The sequence below is a fragment of the Plecotus auritus genome (assembly GCF_963455305.1).
Source record: "Plecotus auritus genome assembly, chromosome: 2".
Taxonomy (NCBI): Eukaryota; Metazoa; Chordata; class Mammalia; order Chiroptera; family Vespertilionidae; genus Plecotus; species Plecotus auritus.
The window spans coordinates 8,734,871-8,762,411 of NC_137771.1; the positions used below are offsets into that span (position 1 = coordinate 8,734,871).

At 57.2% G+C, this 27,541-nt stretch overlaps 1 protein-coding gene across 1 annotated transcript in view; it reads left to right on the plus strand.

Moving 5' to 3' along the window:
- KAZN (kazrin, periplakin interacting protein) overlaps nucleotides 1–27,541 on the plus strand; it is a 799,879-nt gene that overhangs the window by 731,758 nt on the left and 40,580 nt on the right. Inside the window, 2 exon segments of the mRNA XM_080654832.1 lie at nucleotides 22,779–22,915; nucleotides 24,893–25,063. Coding sequence (XP_080510958.1) covers nucleotides 22,779–22,915; nucleotides 24,893–25,063 — 308 coding nt within the window.

Genomic DNA, 27,541 nt, shown 5'->3' on the forward strand with positions numbered 1-27,541 from the left:
CTCTTCCTGGGACCGTGGGGGAGAATTTTTGAGACTGTAAGCACCTGCCCCAGCCCCTGTAGAAAGCACGAAAATATTATTCAGTCCGGTCCGTCGTTTTTCTTCTCTGCCGAGAAGCGGGTGGGGAGTTAGCACAGTGGTTGTGTGTTTGGATCTAGTTTACAGAAACCCGGATTCGAATTCCAGCTTCACAAACTCAGACGTGGTTGGTGACCTTCGGCGAAGCGGCAGGTGCCTCTGGGCCCCAGTTTCCTCATCTGTGAGAGCGGAGAACAGCCTGGCCACGGCGCCGCTGATGAACACGCCAGGCTGCAGCAGCTGGAGGGCTCCCCGCCTCCGGGGTCGGCCTCTGTCAGACGCAGCGTTCTCCCACCACATAATCACCGCTGGGGAGGACCGTGGGGATGGCTCTCCATCCCACCGTGGGCGATTCAGAGCAGGAAGTGGTTTCCTCCGCGGCATCCCGCTTGGTCCTGCAGAGCTGAACTCCTAGCCAGCCGCTCCCCCTCTCGGAGGCCCCTGGACCTCAGAGCTGACACATCTGGGGCAGGAGGCCTCCGGGGAGGCGTGGGAGGAGAGGGAATGGGCCCCAGATGTTCCCTGTCCCCGCCAAGCCTCGCCGGCCCTTTTGGTGAGGACGCAGGCTGTCAGGGGAGCCGTGGGTTTGGCAGAGTCTGCAGGGAGAAATCTGTGCGCGTGACCTGCTCAGACGTCGCCTGGTCGGTTCGGGCAGGAACCGGCAGGTCTGCAGCCACGGAGGCGAGGACACCTGGTTGCGTCGCTCTGAGCTCATCCTGTCCTGGAGAGAGGGCACCGGGGTTCGTTAGGAGCACGGGCGTGGGACCAGGCTGCCCGGGGAGCAGCCTGCCCGGCCCGGTTATCTCACTGACCTTGGACGAGTCCCTTCACTTCCCATTTTTTAAAAAGTGCTGACACGTGAAGCACTTTCCAAGGGCCAGGCACTGTGCTGGGTTCTCTGGGTGGGTATTAACCCTTTGACTTCCGCCCCTAAAACCTGTGAGGTGGGTGCTGTCGTTACCCTCAGTAGGCGCGGGAGGGGCACAGAGCCGGAAAGGAAGGTGCCCAGGCCACCCAGGGGGAAGGGGCAGACCTGGGACTTGGACTTGGGTCCCCTGGCACTTGGGAGTTCCATGCATAACCGCCTCCCCCCCACCCCACCCCAAGGATGCGTGTGCAATGCAGGTCTGGATCTCCACAGACACTCAGCGCCTAGTATCTGTTTCCGGATCTGTTACCCAGATTGACCGACATGCTTAGTGACTGGTGCTTGGGACCTGGGTCCACATTCATATTACTGGAGGGCCGGGAACACGGTCACGGTTTGGATGGTGCTGGTGATGTCAGGGCTGTGTACATAAGTCCAGGTGCATCTCATTACGCGCTTTAAAAACTGTGTGTGTTATGCGTTCTTTGCCAGTTATACCTCCATAAAGGTCTTTACAAAATGCAGGAAATCCATTCTGCCCCATGGGTTTGGCCCGCTGAGGACCACCTAAGGGACAGCGCTCTTTCTGGGTTGTGCTTACAGCAGGCAGCGTACTCCACACTCGAGTTCTAGCGTAAAAGGGGGGCTGTGGACATTGGGGTGGGGGAGAGGTCCTTGGCTGTGGTGGTCATAGAGTGGCCTTTCCTGGTCCCTCAGCTCAGGGTCGGCACACACACTCCCCCTCAGCAGTCGGATAATGTTCCCCCAGGTGTGTTTGACATAAAGCACACCTGCCCGCTGCACCAGCCCATTACATAGAGGCGGATTTTCACCTGCTGCGCCCAAGTGCCAACCTCGGTGCCCCCACCTGGTGCGCCCCAGGAGCCACCTCTTCCATGTCCCACGTGCTGGCTTCTACCCTGGCTGGTGGCGTCGACCCTGCCGGGGAAGAATGAAGCAAGCCCACCTTCCCCACTCCGCTCCTCCCTGCTCCTTCAGAGGCATCTCCTCTGAGGCTCCTGTGTTCTGGGCTCCGAGGAGGGTGCAGGGCATCCAGACGTGGCCCCTGTGAGCTGTGTGGTCCTGAGCTAACCCCTCGGCCGAGCTGAGCCTCAGTTTCCTCATGGGCACAGTCAGGGTGATCTCCTAAGGCTGTCGTTAGCGTCACGGGACGGTCCCGTATTTCACCGATTCTAACACGCACGCATTTTGCGCCTTAGCAGGTCTGAAGCCAGGGTGTGTACCCTCCCCCGGGTGATGCATCCGAGTTTAATTGGCAGTGTTTTGCCCTCCTCAGTGGCCCCTGAAACATCGGTGCCTCTTGTACCCGCCAGCTTCCTAGCTCTGAGGGCATGCCCAGTGGGAGGGGTGTGGGCAGTGTGCAGACAGTAACGTGCGATGGCAGTAATGCGGACTCCAGAACCCCCCGGCGTGGTCCTCCTCTCAGCTCTGCCACCTTCCAGCCCTTACAGTCTGGGACAAGCGACTGTGACCTCTCAAAACCTCAATTTCCTCACCTGTGAAATGGGTGCAGTTACCGTACCAACCAGCTGGAGGGGCTGTGAAGATCAACGGAAACAGCACAGCGTGTCTGGCACTGAAAATGCACTCGTCGGGGACACGAGCCAGGTGCTCCCCTATCCGGTGTTCATTCGTGTTGTTGTAAACGGTGATCGTTCTTCTGAGCTCACTCCTTTGAAAGCTCCCCGCCTCTCTCACGGGGAGGAGGACCCGTAAGCCAGGCCTAGCCTGGGAGGCGAGGCACCTCATCCCAGAACGTGGGGGGCCTCAGGCACAGACTCCTTGTGCATTTCATAGGTGCGCTTCAGGGATTTAAAGTTGTCATTGGTTTCATTTGGGAAAAATACTCTTTTTATTTGTCCTGTAGGTTTTGCCTTTGTGGGATGCTGGGGGCACATTCCTGCTCCCAGGGGGCCAGTCTGTGTGATCCCGAACAGCAACCTGTGTTTGCGGTGTGGTCTTGGGGGCAGGTGCCCTCTGTCTTTGCCAATCCTGCTCCAGTCCCCGGGCTCCCAATGAGCAGAGCCATGCCCAGCCCACCCCGTTTCCTTCAGAGTTTAAACTTGAACCTGGAGAGGATTGGTGTTGGCATCAGGGCAGCCAGGAGAGGAGTGGCCCGCTGTCTTGTCCCTTCTGCAGCGGGACAGACACCCCGGCGGACCGCGGGGCACTCACACACTTTTCATTTCCCTGTGCTTCGCCTCACGCTGGGCTCCCGGGCAGGTTAGGGAGGCAGGTGTGGGGTGGCCGGAGGATGGAGGTCTGAACCTTGAGCCTGGCCCAAGAGCTGTGCTCGGAGACCAGGTCCTCGGCCGCAAGGCGTGGGGTGCGACAGGGCTCTGCCAGCGCCACCGAGGGCCAGCCTAGGGGTCCCAGTGAACTCTTCGTGGATAAAAACACAAAGCCAAACGCTTCAGAGCTGACAGAACTCCATTCGGCATCCTGTTTCAGAAGGAGGATCCCCGAGGCCTCCAGTGAGCCTGGAGGGAGGGGTTGGCCCAGGCTTCCCGCCCAGGACGGGTTTGGGCTGGGTCTTTGCTGGGCTGAGGGACCGGGGCGGGGGGGGGGCCCTCTCCTGCCTGTGGAGGGTGGTGACCTAGCAGGTGCCTGGCACATGTAGCTGCTTGCTAAGTACTGGCTGGATTGGACTGGATGTGAGCAAGAAAAGTCTGGGCTGGGCAGGGCCCCTGTGAGCAGGCTATGTACAGGATGACACACCCCACCCCACCCCCAGTCATATTTCATCCCGTTCACAGGCTGCCTGCCCAGGTGTCAGCCAAATTGGGTGGGTTGGCTAAAGAGTGAGGGCAACTGCCCTCCCCTCACAATCTGGGACTGCTGACTCCTAACCACTCGCCTGCCTGCCTGCCTGATCGCCCCTAACCGCTCCCCTGCTGGCCTGATTGAAACCTAACTGCTCCCCTGCTGGCCCGATCATCCCCAACTGCCCTCCCCTGTCGGCCCAATCACCCCCAACTAGTGAGGATCATTCACTTATTCAGTCCACAGATGTGTATTAAGCACCTACTATGTGCCAGGCATTGTTCTAGGCCAGTGGTCGGCAAACTGCGGCTCGCGAGCCACATGCAGCTCTTTGGCCCCTTGAGTGTGGCTCTTCCACAAAATACCACGGCCTGGGAGAGTCTATTTTGAAGAAGTGGCGTTAGAAGAAGTTTAAGTTTAAAAAATTTGGCTCTCAAAAGAAATTTCAGTTGTTGTACTGTTGATATTTGACTCTGTTGACTAATGAGTTTGCCAACTACTGTTGTAGGCACTGATGATACAGCAATTAGTAAAACAGACGAAAACCCCTGCCCTCACAGGGCTGACATTCCGCTTGGGCTGTGGAACAGAAAATGAGCAAGATGAATAAGTAAAACAGATGTTGGTGCTAGTAGGTGCTAAGGAGGACAAGAAGGGAAGAAGGGTAGGAAGTGCCGGGGGGTTGCAGTTCTAGAACCTTCCGGGGGAGGAATGGTGTCACTAATCACAATAGCTACATTTGCTCCCTGCCTTCTAGAGGCCACACCCCTGTGAGGAACCCAACAAACACCCCCGTAGCCTTTGGTAACAGCCCTGAGGGTTACTCTGGGCGGTGGGTGGGCCTGGAGCCCAATCCTCGCTGTCCACGCTTGAGCTCAGGTGTGCTCCTCGAGGTCACTATACATACAGACTCTACCAGCTTCCCCAGCTGTGAAGTAGGAGCTGTAGCACCTTCCTGGGGGTGGGGTTGGGCGGGGGGAGACACCTGGGGATTAAATGAGTTCAGAATGCCCACAACCCATTGCACAAGCCCATGCATGGTCACTATTTGTATTAGTATAACTAGAGGCCCGGTGCACAAAATTCGTGCACTGTTGGGGGGGTGCTCCCTCAGCCCAGCCTGCACCCTCTCCAATCTGGGACCCCTCAGGGGATGTCCAACTGCTGGTTTAGGCCCAGGCAGTCAGACATCCCTCTCACAATCCGGGACTGCTGGCTCCTAACCACTCACCTGCCTGATTGCCCCTAACCACTCCCCTGCTGGCCTGATTGAAACCTAACTGCTCCCCTGCCGGCCTGATCACACCCAACTGCCCTCCCCTGTTGGCCCAATCACCCCCAACTACCCTCTCCTGCCAGCCCAATCGCCCCCAACTGCCTTCCCCTGCAGGCCTGGTCGCCCCCAACTGCCCTCCTCTGCCGGCCATCTTGTGACAACATAGGGACAGCCATTTTGTGGTGACCATCTTGTGATGACATGGGGCAGCCATCTTGTGAGGGCGTGAGGGTCAATTTGCATACTACCTCTTTATTATATAGGATTATCCCCATTTACTGTGGAGAATACAGAGACTGGTGAGCTGCAGAGTCAGGATTCTAACCCAGAGCTGTCACTCCAAACCCAGCAGGTTAGCCGTCCTTCGAGGCCTAGGCTTTATGGTCCCACATCCGAGATGAGCACATCGAGGCACAGAGCAGTTGGTCAGGAGGTGAGGAAGGTGCACTCTGAGGCCAGCGCTGGCGGGCTTGGCTGCTGCCCGGGCTGCCTGTGTCTGGACTCGCAGGGAGAAGGAGGGAGGTCCTCGCCGGCCGCCTGCAGGACAGATGTTTAAGATGCCCTGCAAAGTGGATGACTCCAGACCGGAGAACACTGTTTGGGAACAGCGTGCACTCCTCACTTCCCCACATCACCGCTTGCCAGCAGATCTGATCGCCACCCACCCCCTTAAAGTGCTTGGCTTTGATTTGCATAAGGAGTGTGTCCCCCGTGGTTTATCAGCGCAGAGCATCTCCAGTGTGCAGGGCTTGGGCCCCTGGCAGCTCAGGATGGAGCTCCGAGCTCCGTGCCAAGGCGGCCCCTGTGAGCAGGACCAGCGGCGGGGGAGTCTTCCTGCCGAGTTCTGGAGCAGAGGGGCCTCCCTCCCTCCCCCCCATTTCATAAAATAGCTGTTTTGTCCAGGAGGCTTAATGAGGAGCTGGCAGCCTTGTTTGTCTTCAGCTGTGGCCTGCAGAAGCGGATAGCGGCTTTCCCTGGGGGCTCGGCCCTGAGCTCATTACCGTAAGCCCAGCAACGGGGCCAGACCTCCCCATCCAGGCTTCACCGACTCAGAGCCTGGGACCCGGTTGTGACTCTGGACCCCGGCTGCCAGCGTCACAAAGGAGCGGGCTCTCTTGCCCAAGCCGACGAGCGGTGCAAAACGAGGCAGGTCTCAGACAAGCCTGAGGGAAGGCCTGGGCTCTCAGGACTGTGAGAGCAACGGCGAGTCATTGAAGCCCTCCAGGCCTTACTTTGCCCATCCATAAAATGGGAAACTGGTATTCACTGCGTTGTGTGCAGATGAGCAAGACACCGGGGGTGAGGATCCTTAATGCCCCACGGTTGGCACAGCACTCACAGTTTGCAGAGCAGTTCACGGAGCTCAGTGTAGGTGAGCCTCCAAGTCATCGCCAGTCTTTGCAGGACTGAGGGACCAGAGGCTATGGGACCCGCCCAGGTGTCAGGGCCTCTAGCCCTGGAATCTGGCTCCAAGTCTAAGGCTCTGAATTCCTTGCCGCATGTACCTCCCAAGTTCAGGGTCTATCTAAGGCACTGCCCGTTGTTGTGAGAGTCAGCCCCGTGGTCCAGGAGGCCTGGGCAGGGACAGGGACAGGGAGGCAGAGTTGCAGTGGTGCTGGTGGTTGGGGACATGGAGCGACAGTGCTGAGTCCCACTCCCTCCTGGTCCTGTCCCCAAGGCCTCGCCTCTTCCCTCCGTGTTTGCTTGGGCTGCTACTAGCTCAGTTCCTGTTATTTCTCCCAGACAATCGGCCAGGAAATTCTTCACTTCGGTTTCCTTAAGAGGGCAGATGCTTTTCTCTTTGCAGAAGTAAATAAACCCTGTGAGCTGAGTTGGCAGTTTTTCAGGGCAGCCTGCAGGCCCCCCGCCCTGCAGCCTAGCCAGCCTCACCCGGGGACCCCAGGCACCGGGGAACTCGAGCAAACTCCAGCCCATCCTCCACCAGGTTGCAGACGGGGACACGTTTATTTTATTTCATTTTCTTTTTTTCAGAGAGGAAGGGAGAGGAAGAGAGAGAGAGAGAAACATCAACGATGAGAGAGAATCATTGACCAGTTGCGTCCTGAACGCCCCACATTGGGATTCGAGCCCACAACCCAGGCATTTGCCCTGACTGGGAATCAAACCATGACCTCCTGGTTCATAGGTCCACGCTCAGCCACTGAGCCACGCCGGCCGGGCAGGGTCAGTGTTAAACCAGAGCCAGGGCTGGAGCCCGGGATGATGTGGGGAAGGGACCGTGACTGTTAGCATTCGCACCAGTTGCTTCTCCCTCCCACCCCCAGAATCCAGACGGAAATGGGTGAGGGTGGCCATTTGTGACGCTGTGCTCCACGGGGTCCCGGAGGCCGTCTCGGCTCTGGGCACACGGAGCCCCAGGGAGGAAATGACGGGCACCTGGGGACAGGCAGAGCCAAAGCCACAGCTCCTGGGCACTGCTCGGGTGGCACCTCCTGCTCCGCTGGGATGCCTCGACTTGACTCACAGCCCTGACGGGCCGAGCGCCGCTGTCGAGCTGCAGCGGCTTAGGGAGACACTGCTCTGGGCGCTCCTGCGGGAGGCAGCTGTCAGCCACGCAGCAGAGGAGGGACAGTTGGGGAGAGGAGGGGGGAGGGGGGAGAGGAAAGACTACAGAGGAGCCGATGTATAAAGCCCCAGAGTCTGGAGCACACGGCGGAGGCAGAACGTGCCCTCCGCTGGGCTTGGCGGCATTTTTGGCGGAACATTTCAGTTCCATGCAGAAGTCAGTAATGTAACGAATCCCCTGTACCCAGTGCTGACCCCAACACTCTGTCCCACCCTCATCCACTCCCTCCCCCCAGATGATCGTGACGCAGATCTCTGAGACAGCGTGGCATCTATAAACACGTTAGTATGTGCCTAGCAAAGAGAAGGACTCCTTAAAAAACACAGAACTGCCAGACCATTATCACACCTGAAATAAACCAGGTATGACTCAGACTTCAGATGGGCTCCTAAGTTCATGTTTCAGACTTCGTTGGACTCAGGATCCAGCAGTGCGATTAGTTCAAACGTCTTTTCCTCTGAAGGTTCCTCTTCGCTTTTCTGTTGCCGTTATTCTTGCGGATGATGCGTGGAAGGAGCCACGCTGCTTGTTGGGTGTGTTTCCCACGATCTGAAGTTCGCTAATTGCATCCCCGTGGTGTCATTCAACGTGTCCCTCTGTCCTTTGAATTTCCGGTCAGCTGGTAGTTCACCTGCAGGCTTGACCATTTACTCCACTTATTTCTGCAGGAGTCCTTCCAAGGAGAGATGGTGGGTACCCCCCCCCCCACCCAAGACATGGGCCGTCTGGTTGTCTCTTTGTGATGTTGGCCGCCCCGAGGTGCCGTGCTGAGTCCCGCCCGTTAGCAAAGGCAGCAGAACGGTGGCTCCCTCGTGTGTGGCTCCGATCCCTTCGTGTCGAAGCTGGATTCCCCCTCTGCGGAGACTGTTCGGTTACCACTGGTCCAGTTCCTGCGGGGAGGCGGGATAAAGGCACCGTGTTTTTCTCTTTAGTTACCAGTTGTCCGAATGATGAGTTAGGCCCTCGGCTTTCATCGCCGAGTTAGATCCTTGCGTTAGATCGGCAGGAGATGGTTTAAGTAATCCATTTGTAAAGGGCTCAACCATTTAGAAAACTCAGATAACCAAAACAATGCGTCCACTGAGAAAGCCAGCGGCACTGAGCATGTGGCGTAGAGATTAGCCCCCCACTCCGGCTCAGCCTTTGGAGAGAGAGGCGGTTCCCTCCCACTTTGCCGGTAAGACTGAGCCCCAGAGGTTGGGACCTGCCCTGCGCGTGGAGCCAGTTCGTGGAAGACCCAGATGCTCTGCACCCAGCCAAGTCCAGCGGCAAAGGCTGTGTGCTCACGTCACGTCTAGAATCCAGGCCTCCCTGACCACGTGCCCTAGGGGCAGCCTCAGGAGGCGGCTGGCTGCATTTTTGGCCGATTGTCGGACTTTGGAAAAGGCCCAGTCCTGTCTTCCCAGAGGCCCTTCGGGGATCTGTCCATCTGCCCTCCCAGTGCAGAGCTCATGACCTGTCTGGCCACCTTGCTCCTCCCGGTGCTTATCCCACGGCCTTTATTGGGTCTCCTCACTGCCTACGCTGTTATCAAGACGTAGGTATCTTGTCTCTGTGCTGGCATGGTGCCAGGCCTGACGTAGGCAATGAAGTCTGCCTGAATGAATGAATGAGTGAAAATAATAATAATGTGAGCAAAATAAATCGACATGACTCATCATTTGTATTTATTTATTTATTTTTTAATATATTTTATTGATTTTTTACAGAGAGGAAGGGAGAGGGATAGAGAGTTAGAAACATCGATGAGAGAGAGACATCGATCAGCTGCCTCCTGCATACCCCCTACTGGGGACGTGCCCGCAACTAAGGTACATGCCCTTGACCGGAATTGAGCCTGGGACCTTTCAGTCCGCAGGCTGACGCTCTATCCACTGAGCCAAACCGGTTTCGGCTCATCATTTGTATTTAGACCTTCTTGCTGATCTGGCTGTCGATTCCTCAAAAGCAGAAATTCTCTGTCTTCTGTGAGGCTGACATGGGGCAACAAATAGAGGCACAGAGGAGTTAAGAGACTCACCTAAAGTCACACAGCCAGCAAGTAGCGGAGCTGGGGCTTGAGCGAGGTGGCCGGCTCCAGCCTCCTGCTGGTGTGGAGCCTCTGTGGCTCTGGTGTTAGAAAATTTGTTCAAAATAGACCCAGTTATGCCCAAGTCTCCCGCCGCTGGCAGGGCTGGGGAGCTGGAGGACAGTTGACACCTCGCCTCTGGGTGGACGGGACCAGCCACACTTGGAGACATCCGCCATCTCCTCATTGGCTGGTTGCTCTACGGCTAAACAACCCTGGGTTCCGCAGGCCCAGTGCAGGGCACAGCTCGGGAGCCGGGATGGAGGGAGGCACACGCAGAAGGGGGCCCTCTTTACACCTCTGAGCCTTTCTGCAGCGGTCCCTCGGGGCCAGCCCGCGGCTCAGGGTGGTCTCTGAGCAGCCCTGCCAGAGCTGTTCGCTGCTTCTCCCAACTCCCAGGTTAGCCACGCTCAGGCGATGCGGACTGAGTGCGGTTCCCCAAACATACCGGTTCCGCATGCACCCCAGCTCTGTGAATGCCACCCCCTCTCCTGCAATGACCCCCAGACTCCACTTGCCAAGCCGGGCAGCCCAGATCCCCCCTCATGGAGACCTCTTCTATACCCTGTACTCGCCTCCACTGTGGCCCCTTTGAAATGCTTCTGCAAATATTTATCGAGCATCTTCTGTGTGACAGACCATGGTCTCAGTGCTGTGTGCCTAGCAGGAGACAAAAATAGCAAAATCCGCCCTAACTGGTTTGGCTCAGTGGATAGAGCATCGGCCTACGGACTCAAGGCTCCCAGGTTCGATTCCAGTCAAGGCCATGTACCTTGGTTGCGGGCACATCCCCAGTAGGAGGTGTGCAGGAGGCAGCGGATTGATGTTCTCTCTCATCGATGTTTCTAACGCTCTCTCCCTCTCCCTTCCTCTCTGTAAAAAAAAAAAATCAATAAAATATATATATTTTTTAAAATAGCAAAATCCCCACCTGGCTAGACAGTAACCAAGTAAATGCAGAAGATACATGATGTCAGGTGGAAAAGACCTTAGAAACAAATGAAGGAAAAGGAGTCAGTGCTGGGAGGTCAGGTACCAGCAGATTTAGAGATGAGGAGACACAGTGAAGGCCTCTCCAAAAATGGAGCCCTGAAGGAGGCAGGGGAATGAGCCGTGTGCTGGGGTGGAGTAGGGCGTTCCAGGCAGAGTGGATGGTTTGTGCAAAGGCCCTGGGGCACTTTAGGGAGGTACTTACTTTGCTCTTCAGAAATCCCTTGTTTTCCCAGCAGTCTACTTCCTCTGCTTCCGTGTCTCACAGCCCAACACAGCAGCACATCTTGGGAAACACGGGAAGGATGCTCCAGTGAGCCGACTGCTGAGAGCCCCGGGAAACGGGAGCTCATTCCTGGGGAGGGTTCTGTCTCGGGAAACCACTGGCTCAGAATCACGGGCTGCGCCGGAAGCAGGATTCACTCTTGAGTCCAGGAAAAGGGCTGAGAGCACGCCCTTGGTCCTTCTGGATAAGTCCCAAGTCCTTCAGGCTACCTCTACCCAGATGCCCCAGAATCAGCCACACCCCGGGGGGGGGGGGGGTGGTTCTGGGGGAAGAGGATTTACCTAAATTTGCCTTGTCAGGGGTCTGTGATTTGAATCCGGACCAGTCTCTGATCCATTTGTGAGCAAGTGACTAACTTTCTGAGCCTGTTTCCACATCTGTGAAGTGGGGCTGTAGGTTCTCACCCCGCCCGCCTCGCAGGCTCCTGGGAGGGACTGGGGTGGTGTTTTGTAAAACAGCGCTCCACGGCACAGGTGAGGTTGGTTTATTGCTGCTGCTGTGGGTGTCGTACAGTCCCATCACTTGTCTCCATGTCAGTCGGTCTCCAGACCAAGTCTCCGATCTTCCGGCCGAGCTCTGCTGGATTAACTTTTAAAGGCAGGGTCCTTCCAGCACGCTGGGACAGAGACCCAGAAATTCAGCTGTTTCTTTCGGGGAGGAGGGCCCTTGCTGGCTCCCAGGGAGCTCCGGGGCATTTGTCCCTGTCAGGAAAGCTGTTCTCCCGGGAAAGGTCTTAGCATGTGTCCCTTACTCAGAGGGAAGCCACTGACAATTCTGCAGGGACAGCTGGGCAGTCAGTTTGTGACCAGACCTTCCCATCCCCACCCCCCACCCGCCACCCCGGTCAGATTCCTGCCCCTTAGCATTTCCTGGCTGTGGTTACATTGTTTTTCTTGGGTTATGAGAAATAAGCCTCTGAAGGTGCTTTTTCTATGGTGGGTCCTTGGCTGTGTGATTTAACCTCTCTGTCGATCAGTTTTCCCATCTGTAAAATGGGAGTGATAATTGTTAATAATAATAGCACCTTTTTATGCAAATTAAGAAGTGTTTTGGGGGGGGCAAAATAATAGTACGTTCTTCAGAGGGTGTCTATAAGGATTAATGATATAGTAAGTACTTAGAGTGCTGCTGATACACAATAAGCATTATATGCCTATTCAAATATTTTTAGGTTTATATGAAGTGGATGGCCTGTGGTGTCTGGGGAGTGGGTGGCATTCCCTTGCTACAGTCCTACATTCTGCTCTTCAGCTCCAAAAAGTCAGATTTCTCATGACAAACTCACATGAGTCAAACTCACAAGAGACTGATGTATAGCCCATAGTGCCAGTTAATCACTTGTCAGGGAGGATGTGGCTTTCCGATGCTTTGTGTGCCTAGAGCTCTCTCTTGCCTTCCTGAGAAAATCAGGCTCCTCTGCCCAAGGGCCCGAGCCCCCACACCTGCTGTGCCTCCAGCCCTTTTACATTGGCTCCATCAAGATAAAAACCTGTCTATCGCCCTAACCTGTTTGGCTCAGTGCATAGAGTGTCAGCCTGCGGACTGAAAGGTCCCAGGTTCGATTCCGGTCAAGGGCATGTACCTTGGTTGCAGGCACATCCCCAGTAGGAGGTGTGCAGGAGGCAGCTGATTGATGTTTCTCTCCCACTGATGTTTCTAACTCTCTATCCTTCTCCCTCTCCCTTCCTCTCTGTAAAAAATCAGTAAAATATATTTAAAAAACAAAACAAAAATAAAACCTGCCTGTCTTGTTGACCAGACTCAGCAGCTGCTCAGTGCCCAGCGCACAGTCAGCCTGCGGTTGAGTTAACCATAAGGCCTAATAGCAAAATCCTGCTCATCTTGTTCTTGACCCACCAGATGATGTTTTAAAGCAACTTTTGCAGATACTGTGATCTCATTGGTTTTGCGTAATGGAATGTAAACTCCTAGTATGCTGGGGGAGACCCCAGTACCACCCCTGTAAACGATTCCCATAAGCCTGCCTCTGGGGTGTGATGAATGGAGCTGCTCCGAAGAGTAGTAAGTTCTCCATCCGTGGAGGCATGTAAATTTTTACATAGGCTACTTCACTTGGTTTCCAAGGACCCCATGGGGTCTTTGAGATCCTCCCCTCTGACCCCCCTGCCTTTCCCCAGCTGGTAACTCCCTTTACCCTTCCTTTTTCCTGGAAACCCTTTGAGCTTTTTTTCCAATAATACAAACCAAAGTTCATCTGAGAAGCCTAAGTGTGTACGTCTGCTCACACATACAGTTTCACAGTCCGAGAGTTTATCAGTCCTGCATGTATATTTAGTTAGTGACAGGCCTGGCTAATCTTTCATCTAATTACACTCATTCACATTTAAATATACAATCACCAACATATCTGGGCATGGCGGTCTAAATATTGTATAGCGCTCTTAATTACAGTACGCTTCCAGGCTCGCCAACTAGTGGGGTGGTGTCAGGTGGCTCGGGGCCTGGCCCAGGTGGCAGCGAGAACCTGCCATTGGCCAGGGATGGCGGTGGCCGGGGTCTCCAGTGTTTGGCGGCACTGCCGGAGCACGGGATCGTGGGATTTGCTGCAGGTCACAGCTCCAGGGTGTGGCAAGGCCGGGTTAGAGCCCACGCCGTCAGCTCCGGGGTCTGCACCTTGAGGCTCTGAGGCCGTCTCCTGAGCCGACCTGGGAAGCGCCTGATGAGCCACAGTCGCCGCCTGTGTCCCCCCTTGAACAGCCAGCCCTGCTGGGTCTCTGTTGGAGACCAGGCCCCATATCCCTGGGTGCTCAGGGCAGCTTCCCAAGGGTTCCAAGCGTCTGATGGACCATCTTGAGGGCATGGCACCAAGACCCAGAGAGGATGTGGGAGTCCCCAAGGCCACGCATCACACCGGCTTGCACCCTGGTGTCTCGCCTCCCTGGCTACCACCCACTGCCTTCCCAACTCCTCCTCTTCCCCTGGGGCCAAGCCAGCCATCATGGTGCCTGAGAATGACCTCACACACCAACAGGAGCCTTTAAAAATAGTCCTCATTGTGTGGGGCGTGGGGCTATGGCCGATGCTGCTTTTCCAGAAATCTCCGTCTCCTCCCTGCCCGCCCCCACTCCAGTCTGGGGAATGTCAGTGGCCTGGGCCCATCCCCTGCCCCTGTTTGTAGTGGTGATTCGGAGGAAGGAGGACTTTTCCTGGACTCGCCCTCAGAGGCTGGAAAACAAACACCACCCCCTCCCAGCCGGCCCCCTCGTTTCCCTGGGGAGGAAGTGGGCCCGGCTCTCGGGGCGGCCACGCGGGCCTTCCAGGTGAGCTCTGAGGGATCCAGAGCTGAGGCATGGGCCACAGTGACAGCAGCCCCACCCCCATCAGGACATGAACAGCCTGCAAAGGGCCCCCGCTGCCCCCCGCTCCTCTTACACTGGACCTTCAGGTGTCTGCTCCCCTCCTGGGCCCTCCCTCTTCCATCTGAGGTTCTTCCCTGGAGCTGCTGGGCATCTCTGCTGGAGGCAGAGCCTCTCCAGGTGGTTGATAAAGGCATTCATTCACCCCTCCTGCCGTCACCCCTGCCCAGGCCCCAGAGGCCCTTGTGCCCAGTGGTCTTGTGGCCTCTGCTCGGACTCGCCCTGCTGGGTGCCCATTTCCTCTCAAGACTGCCCGGTCCCCCCTGAGCGGACGGACTGTGTGAGTCAGTCATTAGAAGGTGAGCCTCGGCAGGCGGTCTTCACCAGGCGCAGCTGAGAGCCTTTGCGCTCATTTCACGCGCGCCACTGTAGAATGGAGTAGAAACGGTCACCCCCGCTTCACAGGAGGGAAAGGGCACAGAGAGGTTAAGGGTCACACGGCCGGTGAATGGTGGAGCCAGGCTTTGAACCCAGGTCTCTCTCTGCAGAGCCTGGTCCCCCAATTATGTCTGAGCCCAGATCTCTCCCCTGTTCCCTCTGCTGTGGACACCTGCTCGCTCCCATCAGCGGTCCAGCACCCATGCGAGGCCCACAGACATGGTTGGGTGGTAAGATCAATGGCCAATATTGAAAAATAAGAAGACATTTAAGACATAAAAATTAAAATAAGTTAGCATTTGGGTTGTTGGAGGACTAGGAGGGGACTCACTTTGAGACACATCAAGTTGGAGATGCTGTTAGATGCCTTAGCGGGGCTGGGCTCCAAGGTGAAGTTCAGGGGTGAGGGCCAGGCTGGAGACCGCCAGCTGGGAGGCATCAGCATGTGGCTGGATTTAAAGCCAGGAGGCTGGCCCTGGCTGGTGTGGCTCGGTCGGTTGGGCATTGTCCTGTGCACTGAAAGGTGCTGGGTTCGATTCCCAGTCAGGGCACATGCCCTGTGTGTGGGCTCAGTCCCCGGTGGGGAGCATGCAGGAGGCAACCAATCAGCGTTTCTCTCTCGCTCTCCCTCTCTCTCTAAAAATCAGTTTTAAAACATCTTTTAAAAAGTAAAAGCTAGGAGGCTGGACAAGCCCAGCAGGAACAGCGGGAAAGAAGGACGGAGACTGCTAATGCTTAGAGGTCAGCTGTGAGCGGAGGTCAGCAAAGAGATGAGGACAGAACCGCAGGAGACAGGAGAAAAAAACAGGCAAGGGGGGCCGGGAGGGCAAGAGAAGGTGTCACCTGTGCGGATGGAACTCGACAGACGCGGACTGCAGGGTCACAGCCCAGAGGTTGTCGGTGACCTGGAGCACGGGATGGAGAAATCAGAACAGTGCCAGAGAGGATGGGAGGAGAGAGATGGAGGCACAAGGCCACACCATCCTCCTGTGCGTTTCTGCTCCAAAAGGAAGAGAAAGAAATGGAATGAGAGCTGGAGAGGGAAATGGGATAGAATGGCGGTTTTCTGCTAAAGATGCGAGAGAGAATTGCTTGTTTGTGTGACATTGGGGAAAACCCAGTGGAGGCTTTAGTCGTTCATTTGCGAGTCAGTCGTTCAGTGTTTACTGAGGACTTACTATGTACCAGTCACTGGTCTAGATGCTGAATATACAGTAGTGAACAAAGCAGGCCAGGTCCCTGCCCCTTAAAAGCTTATGTTGCTGGTCAGGGATGACCTTAAAAATATGTAAGTAGCCCTGACTGGTTTGGCTCAGTGGATAGAGCGTCAGCCTGCGGACTGAAGGGTCCCAGGTTCGATTCCAAGGGCATGTACCTTGGTTGCGGGCACATCCCCAGTAGGGGGTGAGCAGGAGGCAGCTGATCGATGTTTCTCTCTCATCAATGTTTCTAACTCTCTATCCCTCTCCCTTCCTCTCTGTAAAAAAAATCAATAAAATATTGTAAAAAAAAAAAAAATATATATATATATATATATATATATATATATATATATATATGTAAGTAAACCCAGTGGTCCTTCATGTGCCTTTGACCCAGTTGAGAAAGATCATCTGCTCTCTCACCGTTAAGCATGCAGGTTGGGGTTTGCTTACCACGATGTGAATGCACTGGTTTTTCACCAGTTGAGAGAATTGCTTCTCGCTTTTGGCTAAATGGAGTTGACCTTGGTTCCATGGAGTGCAGTGGTGTTTAGCACAGCATTGACCAGACAAGACTCAAACGTACCAATTCTGATCGGTCTGAGGCAGAGCTGGCCAATCTGTACTGCCCTCCCTTGCCGTGGCAGACATCTCCAAATCAACCCAGATTCCTCTAGTGCTTAGTGGATTAGTCATGTCTGCACGGCCACAGGATTGAAAAATGAGAACCTGTGTTCCTGGTATTTGCCTTTCCTACCCTAGCCAGGCGGTTGGAAAGGTCAGGCGGCCTAACTTTCTAGGCTGCACTTGGAGAGAGCAGCTGTGGGGATTCTGGAAAGATCACGGGCTTGAATGTCAAAGGACTGGCATCGAGTGCCAGTTCCGCCACTTGCTGGCCATGTGAGCAGTCAGCCCACTTTACCGGATGGTGAGAAGAAAAGGGGGGTTCCGTTCGTGAGGAGCAGAGCCGCCCCAGGTCAGACCCGCGACCCCACCCAGCCACACCCACGGCCACCCAGGCTCTGTGGGTACAGGGTTCTCAGCTGCCCCTGGTGGCTGCCACTTGTCCAAGTGCGTGGTAGGCTTCTCTCCTACCCGAGTGCCACCCAGTGGGGCAAGAGCCTGCTTATTAACCTTCGTAAAGCAGGTTGAACTCCAGCCTGTTCTTAACTCACCTTGCTCAGCTTCCCAACAGAAAAGCAACAACAAACTGATACAGGCCCATCCCGGATCCGGGGCCATAAGTCTGTGGGCGTTGAACGTGCCTCCCTGGGTCTCGCCTCCCATTCCAGCCTGCCGGGTCGGTTAAGTCAACCTGTATGTTCTGAGGCCTGCTGAGGCCTGAGGTCAGGCCTGGGAGCCTGGGGAGTGGGCAGAGCGAAGAAATGATAACATGCAACGATTCCCTGCTGCGTTGAGGTGCTGGGTGATGTCTCAGGGAGCCTTGACCGCTGGGGAACTTGCTCAGAGGAGCCCCGTGCAGTGTCCCAGGCCCTCCAGCTGGTGATGGGCAGAGGCCGGGCTGGCATCCAGGGCTCTGTGTGTCTGAAGGTGTGTCTCTCTGAACTTCCCTCCGCCCCAAGTGCTCGAGGTCTGCACCTGCTAGTTCACTCGGGATGTGGAAGTCTGTTCTGTATCAAGCAGAAAGGACTGTGCTGTCAGTCCCCATTTTACAGATGAGGAGACTGAGGCTTTGATAGGCAGACTCCAAACCAGGGCTTGTAAAGCCGGCGGTGTTGGCCTAAGATTCAGGAGACCTGTGCTGACGCTCCGTGTGATACTAGATCTTCTCTTTCCCTCTCTTGGCCTCAGTTTCCCCGTCTGTAAAGAGAAGTTGAGCTGAAAGACCATTTTGGTGAGTTTTTATTCCGAGTGGTTTGCCAGGCTTTTCTGGCTCCCACCTTCCCACCCCTCCTTTCCCGGAATCTGTAGATGCTGAAGGTTTAACTGGTCAGGAATGTTGACTGGAAGAGACAGGGCGGCCCCCTACTGGCAGATGCTAGCTAGGATTGTCATACTTGGGCTGAGGCCTATCCCTCCCCACCTCTAAGTCTAGGTTTGTCTGGGATCCACCAGGCTGGAAATGTTTACAAGGGCTCTTAGCTTTGGACCATCCTGGACCAGCCTGCGGACTTCTGAGCCCAGACTAATGGGAGATCTGACCGTGTAGAATGAGGCTGTGTCTGGGGCTGGCTGAGGATCAGCAAGAGGGGGTGACTTCACACACACACACACACACACACACACACACCCCTCCTTCCAGCAGCCATCGAGCAGCCGTAGGGTGTGCACAAGAAGGCCAACCCGCCTTCATGGAACCCTCGGGAAGCCCCTGGGACGGTGTGGCCTCTGCAGGAACAGCGTCTCGTGGCGGGCGTGACGGTGTGCGTTCTGGGCCATCCCTGGCTGTGAGGGGCGGCGCAGGTTCTGCTGCTCGAGGCACTGTGCTTTCATGGAGGCGATGGCGGCGTGAAAGGGGCTCAAGGTCAGAGTCCGGGATGCAAGTCCAGGTCCACTGGTTGAGCCGTGTGGGTCTTGGTGAGTAAGGGAACCTTCTGTGCCTCAGTTTCCTCCTCCGTAAGGCAGGTGCAGCCCCAGCACCAGCTCCGAGGAGCAGGTGAGGCGGACCGGGCTGTGCGGAGGTGCTTGGGGGTTGGCAGCAGGTGTTGGAGGCAGCGGAGCAGCGGGATAGCAGGCGGGGTGGGTCCTGGGGCCAGGTGGGCGCTGCCACTCACCATTGGCCGGGTTCCTTAACCTCCGTGGGTGCCACTTCCTTGTGTGTCTGTCACATGGGATGAATTAGTAAGGTGGTTGTGAGAATTCCGCGACAGAAATCCACAAGAGGCTTGAAAAGTGTCTGGCACATGGGGATCGTCTCCATGGCTGGGAATCTGAGGCCTGGGAGGTAGGTGACAGCTCAGGGACTCAGAGCCGGGACAGACCCAGCACCCCTGACCCCCGGCCGATGCTCATCCCCCCGCCCACCGACATGTTGGGCGGGCAGGACAGTCATCCAAGTGGAGTGTCCTAGGGCCTCAGAAGCCAAAGGAAGTTCTCAGAGTCCAGCACATTCATGCTGAGGGGAAACTGAGGCTGAGAGAGGGGAGGGCGAGAACCTCGTCCCCGTTCCCCAGCGAGGTTCTCACGCAGGCACTGCCCGGTGGGAAGGAGAAACCCCTCGTGCTCTAAAAGCAGCCTGCAAAACCCCTTTCCGGGCCCCCAAAGTTCAGAGATTACCTGTTCTGTTCCCCTCACGTATCGGCTGTGGCCTCCTCACCTGGGCCTTGGGGTGGGGGTGGGGGGGACAGTGCAGAGACCTCCCTGCTCTCTCCGGTCCCCACCCGCCAAGAGTGGCGTTGGCAGAAGTGCTGGTGCCGCTCCACACTGCCCCACATGTGGCGACACTCCTGCGGCAAGGCCCCCTCAGAAGCTTGAGGAGAGTGCCATCCCCAAGGCGTACCTTCAGCGTGGGCTGCAGCTGGGCCCCCATTACACCCTCATCTCATGCGTGCATCCCGCCTCCTCCCAGTGAGAAAAATAGGCCCTCCGCACACGCCCTCCCTCCCACCTCAGAGTCCCCACACGCCCAGGAGCCAGGCCAGCCTCCTTCCGTGACCCTGCAGGGCCCGCCAGGCGTGACATCACCCGTCACCATGGCAGTGGTTCCACCGGCCTGGCTGCTGGAATGGGACACGCCCGGGCGAAGCCGATGGCTGGGAAGGTGAGCGGAGGCCGGTCATGCCTCGCAGACCTCAGCAAGCGTGAGGACTGTTTGGAGAACATCAAAAACGGTTCGAAAGGAGAAATAAAAGCATCCCTGTGACGAAGGAAGGAAGGAGGCATGTCACTGTGTGGTGCTCATGGCCGTGTGCGTGTCACTGTGCGGTGCTCGTGGCCGTGTGCGTGTCACTGTGGTGCTCATGGCCGTGTGCGTGTCACTGTGGTGCTCATGGCCGTGTGCGTGTCACTGTGGTGCTCATGGCCGTGCGCGTGTCACTGTGGTGCTCATGGCCGTGCGCGTGTCACTGTGGTGCTCATGGCCGTGCGCGTGTCACTGTGCGGTGCTCATGGCCGTGTGCGTGTCACTGTGCGGTGCTCATGGCCGTGCGCGTGTCACTGTGCGGTGCTCATGGCCGTGCGCGTGTCACTGTGCGGTGCTCATGGCCGTGTGCGTGTCACTGTGGTGCTCATGGCCGTGTGCGTGTCGCTGTGCGGTGTTCAAAGCCGTGTGCGTGTGACTGTGCGGTGCTCGTGGCCGTGTGCGTGTCTCTGTGCGGTGCTCGTGGCTGTGTGCGTGTCTCTGTGCGGTGCTCGTGGCCGTGTGCGTGTCGTGTGGTGCTCGTGGCCGTGTGCGTGTTGCTGTGCGGTGCTCGTGGCTGTGTGCATGTCACTATGGTGCTCGTGGCCGTGTGCGTGTTGCTGTGCGGTGCTCGTGGCTGTGTGCATGTCACTATGGTGCTCGTGGCCGTGTGCGTGTCGCTGTGCGGTGCTCGTGGCTGTGTGCATGTCACTGTGGTGCTCATGGCCGTGTGCGTGTGACTGTGTGGTGCTCGTGGCCGTGTGCGTGTCGCTGTGCGGTGCTCGTGGCCGTGTGCGTGTCTCTGTGTGGTGCTCGTGGCTGTGTGCATGTCGCTGAGGTCATTTCTTGGGGGGTTCCCTGCCAAACCTTGTTTCTTAAGTAGTTACAATAGCATCGCCTTCTGTAGCGAGACCCCATGTGATGGAGGCGACAGCGACGTCATTCCGGCTCGGTGGGGACCACACCCCCCTCCGCACCCCCGGTGCAGGGTCCCCGTGCTCCCAGATCCTGCAGTTTCGTGAACAGGTGGTGGACACGTGGCTTCTGACAGGCCGGCGGGGGCACCGTGCCCTTGTTTCCACCGTGGTTCCAGAGGCGCCTTATCCAGTTGGCAGGTGGTCTTCCCTTGGCGCTCGTGCCCAGAGGCCCAGCGCTCGTGTTTCCCGTCCTGAGCCTGGCAGGCGGCAGCCCAGCGGTGGGCAGAGCCCGGAGCGGAGAGCGCGTGGGAAGGAACCACAGCGCAGCCCTTTGTGGTGGGGGTGGTGGCGCTTCCCACGCCTGCCTGTGTCGGGCGTGCGCTGGGCTGCATGTAACCGGAAATCCCGTAGATTCTCCTGTTCTCATGGATTCTGGCCTGGGTGATGCACCAGCATTCTGTCTGTCTGCTCCCCGGTTTCAGCCTGTGTCTCCATCCTGCTGCTCGATGACACATCCGAGCTCCCAGCAGGAAGGCGATGGGGGGAGGCACGCTGTGACCTTTTTCTGTAAAGAGCGCAGCAGATCGCCCAGCAGACGTCTGTGTGCATCTCAGTGGCCAGAACGGTGGCACATGCCCCTCCAGCTGACGGGAGCTTGGGGAGCTGTGCTGTAACTGGGCGCAAGCAAACACGGGGTTCTCTGGGAAGAAGATGGGTAGATGGAGACTCGGGTCATCCATGCACATAGGGGTTTGTCTCCTCCTCCAGATCTGCCAGCACCCAAAAGATGGGGGCCCTGTCTTGCTCGACCCTGTCCCCTCCAGGCATGGAGCCTGGCACACAGGAGGTGCTTAACAAATAGTGGGGGGAGCGCCCGCTCTCATCTGAGGGAGGCGCTACTAATCTGAAGGCAGAGGTCTGGCCCTTGCTCTCAGGGAGCCCCCGCCCCCCGCGGAGGCCACCAGCGCAGGTGTGTGCTTGTGTCTGCCCTCCTCCGTGGCGGGACAGCGGCACGCGGCTCCTGCAGCGCACGCATGGTGTGCGGGGTTGGGGCAGTGGGAGATCCACGGAGGCCGCAGCGTCAGGCCCTCCACAGCCACTTGGCAAAAGGGAAGGAAGGCCCAGCGGGGCTGTGAGGGGGAGATCCCCTCCCCAAGCTCCAGTCGCGAGAGCTAAGTCTGGTTCTCGCCCAGATGAGGCTGAGGGAGGTACATCAGAGCCCGGGGGGTTCATTTCCAACCAGAGGGCAGAGGGGTGACCCCCAGGGGAGCCCGTGAGATCTGCTTGGCAGCCGCTCCTGTCCACTGGCGCAGAGAGCCCGCCCAAGGCTCCCGGGAAGCCACGGCCGTCGCTTCGCTTGGGTCAGTGGCCTCCCTCGGAGCCGCCCCCTGGCGCTTCCCTCTGGTTCTCACACCCCACCGGTCACAGGCTCCCCAGGCCTCCGGCTCCCTCACATTGGGGACCACCCAGTTCAGAGCGGGGGTACACGTGTAATCAAAAACGTGCCCCCCTCGTTGGATCAATTAAACTGAGAGGCAACAGGAGGGACTCTAGCAACAGACAGGCCTGGGTTCGAATCCTGAGAGTGCCACGGGGTGACCTGGGAGCTTGGGAGAGAAGCTTCTTGTCTCTGGACCCTGTTTCCTCACCTGTTAAAAAGAGGATCGATGCCCTAGCCCTGTGGTCATGCGGCTCTTTGGCCCCTTGAGTGTGGCTCTTCCACAAAATACCACGGCCTGGGCGAGTCTATTTTGAAGAAGTGGCGTTAGAAGAAGTTTAAGTTTAAAAAATTTGGCTCTCCAAAGAAATTTCAATCGTTGTACTGTTGATATTTGGCTCTGTTGACTCATGAGTTTGCCGACCACTGCCCTAGCCGGTTTGGCTCAGTGGATAGAGCCTCAGCCTGCGGACTGAAGGGTCCTGGGTTCAATTCTGGTCAAGGTCACATGCCCAGGTGGCGGGCTCGATCCCAGTAGGGGCGTGCAGGGGCAGCCGATGGATGATTCTCTCTCATCACTGATGTTTCCCTCTCCCTCTCCCTTGCTCTCTGAAATCAATAGAAATATATATTTAAAAAAGGGAGAGGGGTCGAAATAGGGTCCCTTCTCAGCATTCGGGACTGGCAGACAACTAGGATCCCAGGACTAACGCGCTCTTCTGTCCCCCAGCCATGAAAGCCGATCGGAAGCGCCTGAAGGGCGAGAAGACGGACCTGGTGAGCCAGATGCAGCAGCTGTACGCCACGCTGGAGAGCCGTGAGGAGCAGCTGCGGGACTTCATCCGGAACTACGAGCAGCACCGCAAGGTCAGGGCCCCTCCCCGCCCCCCGCCTGCCACCGCCACTCCCCAGACACCAGCTCTCCCCACCCCCGGGCACGGGGTGGCCCCTCCAGCCCCCCTTGGGAGGGACTCTGCTCATGTCACCTGTGCCCCCTGGGGAGGCCTCCGACGTGGCTAGCTGGCCCAGGCACCGAACTGGAGCAGGCACAGCTCTTAGCTGAGGGCTCCCTGGCGTCTGGGCAAACACACACAGACAGGCTGGCTGAGGCGGTGACAGCGGGGGCTCGGGAGACAGGCTGGCCTCGGTTCAGATCCTGGCTCCCCGTGTGTGTGTCCTTGGGCATCTCGGCCTTTCCGAGCCTCCGTTTCCTCACCTGCCAAACGGTGAACGTGGTGCAGACTGTGGAGCTGTGTGAGGCCCGGCCCGTCTGTGATGGTGAGCGCGGAGCACGCCGCATGGCGCCCAGGGCACAGGAAGCGCCCAGTGAGGGTTAGCTCTGCGTCTGACTCGTGACACCATAGTAAGTGTGTGACCAGAGAGCCGGGAGCACCGGGGAGGCAGCGGAGAGATTCGGCAGGCGGGGAGACCGACTTGGAAGGCGTCACAGAGGAAGTGGCTGTGCGTTGGGCTCTGTGGGATGAGTAGGAGTTTGTGATCAGCTCCCTGAGGAACTTGGTTCACCGATTATGGGCGACAGGGTTGTTAGATGAGGCAGGATGGCCGCCTCTCCGTGGTCCCGGGCCACGTAGAGACCTGGAGGGTTAGCTCTTGACTTGGAGAACGGGAAGGCCGTGGCGGGGTGGCTGGGCGCCGTGCCATCCTGAACCTTGGCTCTTGGCTACAGAGGTCAGGCCCCTGATTCGGCCGTGTGTTCCTTGCCTGCTAACTTGGCTCCAAACGACACAGCGGAGCTCCTGCAAGGGGCCCAACCCGGAGAGGGCCCGGTGCCTGGCCGAGAACTGTGCCGAGGGGTCCAGCCTATGTCACCGGGGCTGTGACCCTGTGGGGTGGTGGCAGGGCCCATGGCAGCCACGGGGGCTGGGCTGCAGCTGTCTCCTTCTCTGACCCCGTTTCCCTGTCCCATACATGTCACCAAACAACAAAACAAAGCCTCGGGCCCACTATGGACCCTAACGTCTGTTGGACTATGTTTATTTTTTTTTAAATTTTTTTATTTCCTTTTTTGGGGGATGGGGTCAGAGATCTGAGGTAAGTTTGGTTTTTTTGTTGTTGTTGTTCTTGCTGCTGTTGTTTTTCATAGAACAATGATCAGTCCTTTATTTTTTAACATTTCTTTATTGATTTCAGAGAGGAAGGGAGGAGAGAGAGATAGAAACATCAATGATAAGAGAGAATCATTGATCAGCTGCCTCCCGCACACCCCCCACTGGGGATTGAGCCCACAACCCGGGAATGTGCCCTTGGCTGGAATCGAACCTGGGACCCTTCAGTCCCCAGACTGACGCTCTATCAACTGAGCCAAGCCAGCCAGGGCTGTCGGACTCTGTTTAAATGTTTCCCTCACATGAATTCAATCTTTATAACAGTTCTTTGAAACAAATAGTATTGGCCCCTTCCCCCCACCACTTTTCAAAAATATTTTATTGTTGATTCCAGAGAGGAAGGGAGAAGGAGAGAGAGAGAGATAGAAAAGATAGAAACATCAATGATGAGAGGGAATCGTCGATTCTCAGCCACTGAGCCACGCCGGCTGGGTCCGCGCTGCCCATTTTAAATACAGAGAAACCGAGACTGGATGAAGTCAGACACCTGACCCGTGACAAACATTTGCTCAGTTAGTCATTGAAAAATACTTCCTGAGCCTCTCCCAGGGGTTTGTGTCTGTGCCCATCTCCCAGTAGTTTGTGGCATGGCTGGGATTCGAACCCAGGGCTTTCCCACTGCAGAGCCTTCTGTGGTTGGGGGTCAGGGCCCCTCAGGGTATGTCTGGGCCATGAGGAGGCCCTGCACTCCCCATGGTGACACCCTTCCCTCCCGCAGGAGAGCGAGGATGCCGTCAAAGCTCTGGCCAAGGAGAAGGACCTGCTGGAGCGGGAGAAGTGGGAGCTCCGGCGCCAAGCCAAGGAGGCCACGGACCACGCCACGGCACTGCGCTCCCAGCTGGACCTCAAGGACAACCGGATGAAGGAGCTGGAGGCTGAGCTGGCCATGGTGAGCCCCCCCCTCCCTGCCCGGCCTTCACACACCCAGGGCGGTGGGACTTGTGCTGGGAGACAGGGCGCAGAGAATCCTGGAGTGGAGTGGAGTCGGGCAGAGCAGGACCCGGGAGGGGGCGGGGCTGGGGACGGGGTCTGTGATGATTGGCATCTTCTTCCCATATCAACCCCTACGCCTGGGGCAGTCTCTCACCCACTTGCCTGGGCCTGGGGCCTGGGGTACTGGGAGATCATCTGCTCTTCCACACTCCCCAGGCTACTGTAAAAATAAAAGCCCATTTTTTAAAATATATATATATCTGTTTAGGGAAACATTTGGGAGGAAATACACACAAACAAATTAACAACGGTACCCACCTCTGGGTACTAGGATTACTAGTGAGTCTTACTTTCGTGTGTGTGTGTGTGTGTGTGTGTGTGTGTGTGTGTGTGTCATTTTCATCTATAGTGAGAATGTCTTATTTGGGTCGTCAAAGGGAAAAGTGTTACTTTTTTCTAAGCCAAAACAAACCTTTAAAATACATCCAAAAACTGTCGGTGACCCACAGCCTGCCCGTGGGAACAGAGAGCCAGGGTGGGTCCGGGCCTGGCCGGGAAACCGCGGCCCAGAGCCCTGGAGTTCTGCTCTGCCTGCTCCTGCGTGACCTTGGGCCGCTCACTGGACCTCTCTGGGCTTCCGTGCCCTTTATCTGGAACTGGGTGGGGCTGAGGGTCTTCAACCCACCCTGTTTGCCCCTCCAGGTGCCTGGGAAACACTAGGGAGCCCCGAGGGTGGGGAGGCCTGCCTGGCTCCACGTGGGCCTGCAGAGCACTGATGCATGAGGACGGTGTGGTTACAGCCATGGGTCCCGGGTTCGAATCCAGCCCCCGTCACTTTCTAGCCGTGTGACCTTGTGCAGGACCCTTCACCTCTCTGAGCCTCAGTTTCATCAGGTCTAAATAGGGGTAACTTACACCTGTGTCTCCTGGGAGGATTTCAATGAAATTATGCCAGGGAAGTGCTTCGTACGGTGCCTGTACGTGGTGATGGATGATATGAGACTAAGGTTTTCTACGGTCACTTCCTCCTGGACCGCCCCGGTCAGGATCCATGGGTCGCTGGTGGGACCAGCTCAGCCCCTACCTACCTCCTGGGTCTCCTTGTCCGATGCTGACCCCTAGTGGTGAGAACTGCCCAGGCCCCGAGGAAGAGGAAGCTGCAGCTGTCAGTCCCCTTTGGGGTGGAGGTGGGGGGTCCGCGGTGCTGGTGCCTCTGCTGCCTGCCTGTCCTCCCAGGTCTGCCCAGTGCCTGTGGACAGACAGACGTGCCTTCCTTGCCTGGGAGCACTGGCCTCAAGCATCCTGGGGGACTCCGGGGTCTTTCGGGGTTGCGAGCCAGAGCGCCTCTGCTTCCGCAGTCCCCGTGCCCAGACCACTCGGTGTGCTTCCATCTGGCCAACAAAACTCAGGTCCCCGCCTCCTCCCCCTGGCAGGCATCGGACCCCTCTGCTAAGTGTGAAGAGCTCGGGTGAACGTCTGCAGCTCAGGGTGACGGCTTTGTTACAACAAGAAGAAGAGCTCGAACGCAGAGGGAAGGGGCTCTCCTAAGAGCCCTGACAGCCCCTGTGCTGTTGGGGTGTCCACCCGCCGTCGGCAGGGTTCACCACCTGGAGGCCTCCAGGGCAGCCTGCACCAGGCGGGGTGGTCCAGCACCCCTCCCGCACCGCTGGCAGGGCGAGACCAGAGGGGAGGTACCTTCCTGCATGTACCCCTTTACGTCCTCGGCTTACAAGCCGCAGGAAGCCGCTCTAGCTTGTTTAAGCGCACAGGCATGCACTGGGGAATTCAGGAGCTCACGGGCCCTGGGTGCGTGCAGGTTTTTATTTTTTTATTGATTTCAGAGAGGACTGAAGAGGGAGGGAGAGAGAGAAACAAACATCAGTGATGAGAGAGAATCATTGATTGGCTGCCTTCTGCACGTCCCCAACTGGGAACGAAGCCTGCAATCCGGGCATGTGCCCAGACCTGGAATCCAACTATGATCTCCCTGTTCATAGATCGATGCTCCACCACTGAGCCACGCCAGCTGGGCAAGCAAGCAGGTTTTAATAAGACTTCATGCTCACCTGCAGCTCCTGTCTCTCGTAGCTGTGCCCAAGGGTTCAAGTCATGGGCAGTTTGGCAGAGGATCCTGTGCTCCAGAATTCCAAGGCTGACGGCTCCCTCCTCAGGACCGGCCTGGGGGACCCCCTGCAGTGGTCAGGGAGCAGGGATGTCGAGCTGCCTGCCGAGTTAGAAGGGGCCATTCCAAGTCCCCGGCAGGTCAGGGAGAAGAAAGCCGGTGGGGACTGGAGAGCAAGCCTGCCGGGCCTCACTTCCCGTGTGTGTGTGTGTGGCTGGGAATGCTGCAAGAGCTGCGAGCGGAGGGTTAACTGCACAGATGGCAGATCCCCCCCCCCCCGGGGCGCTCATGCTCCCCCTGAGTCTACCTTCG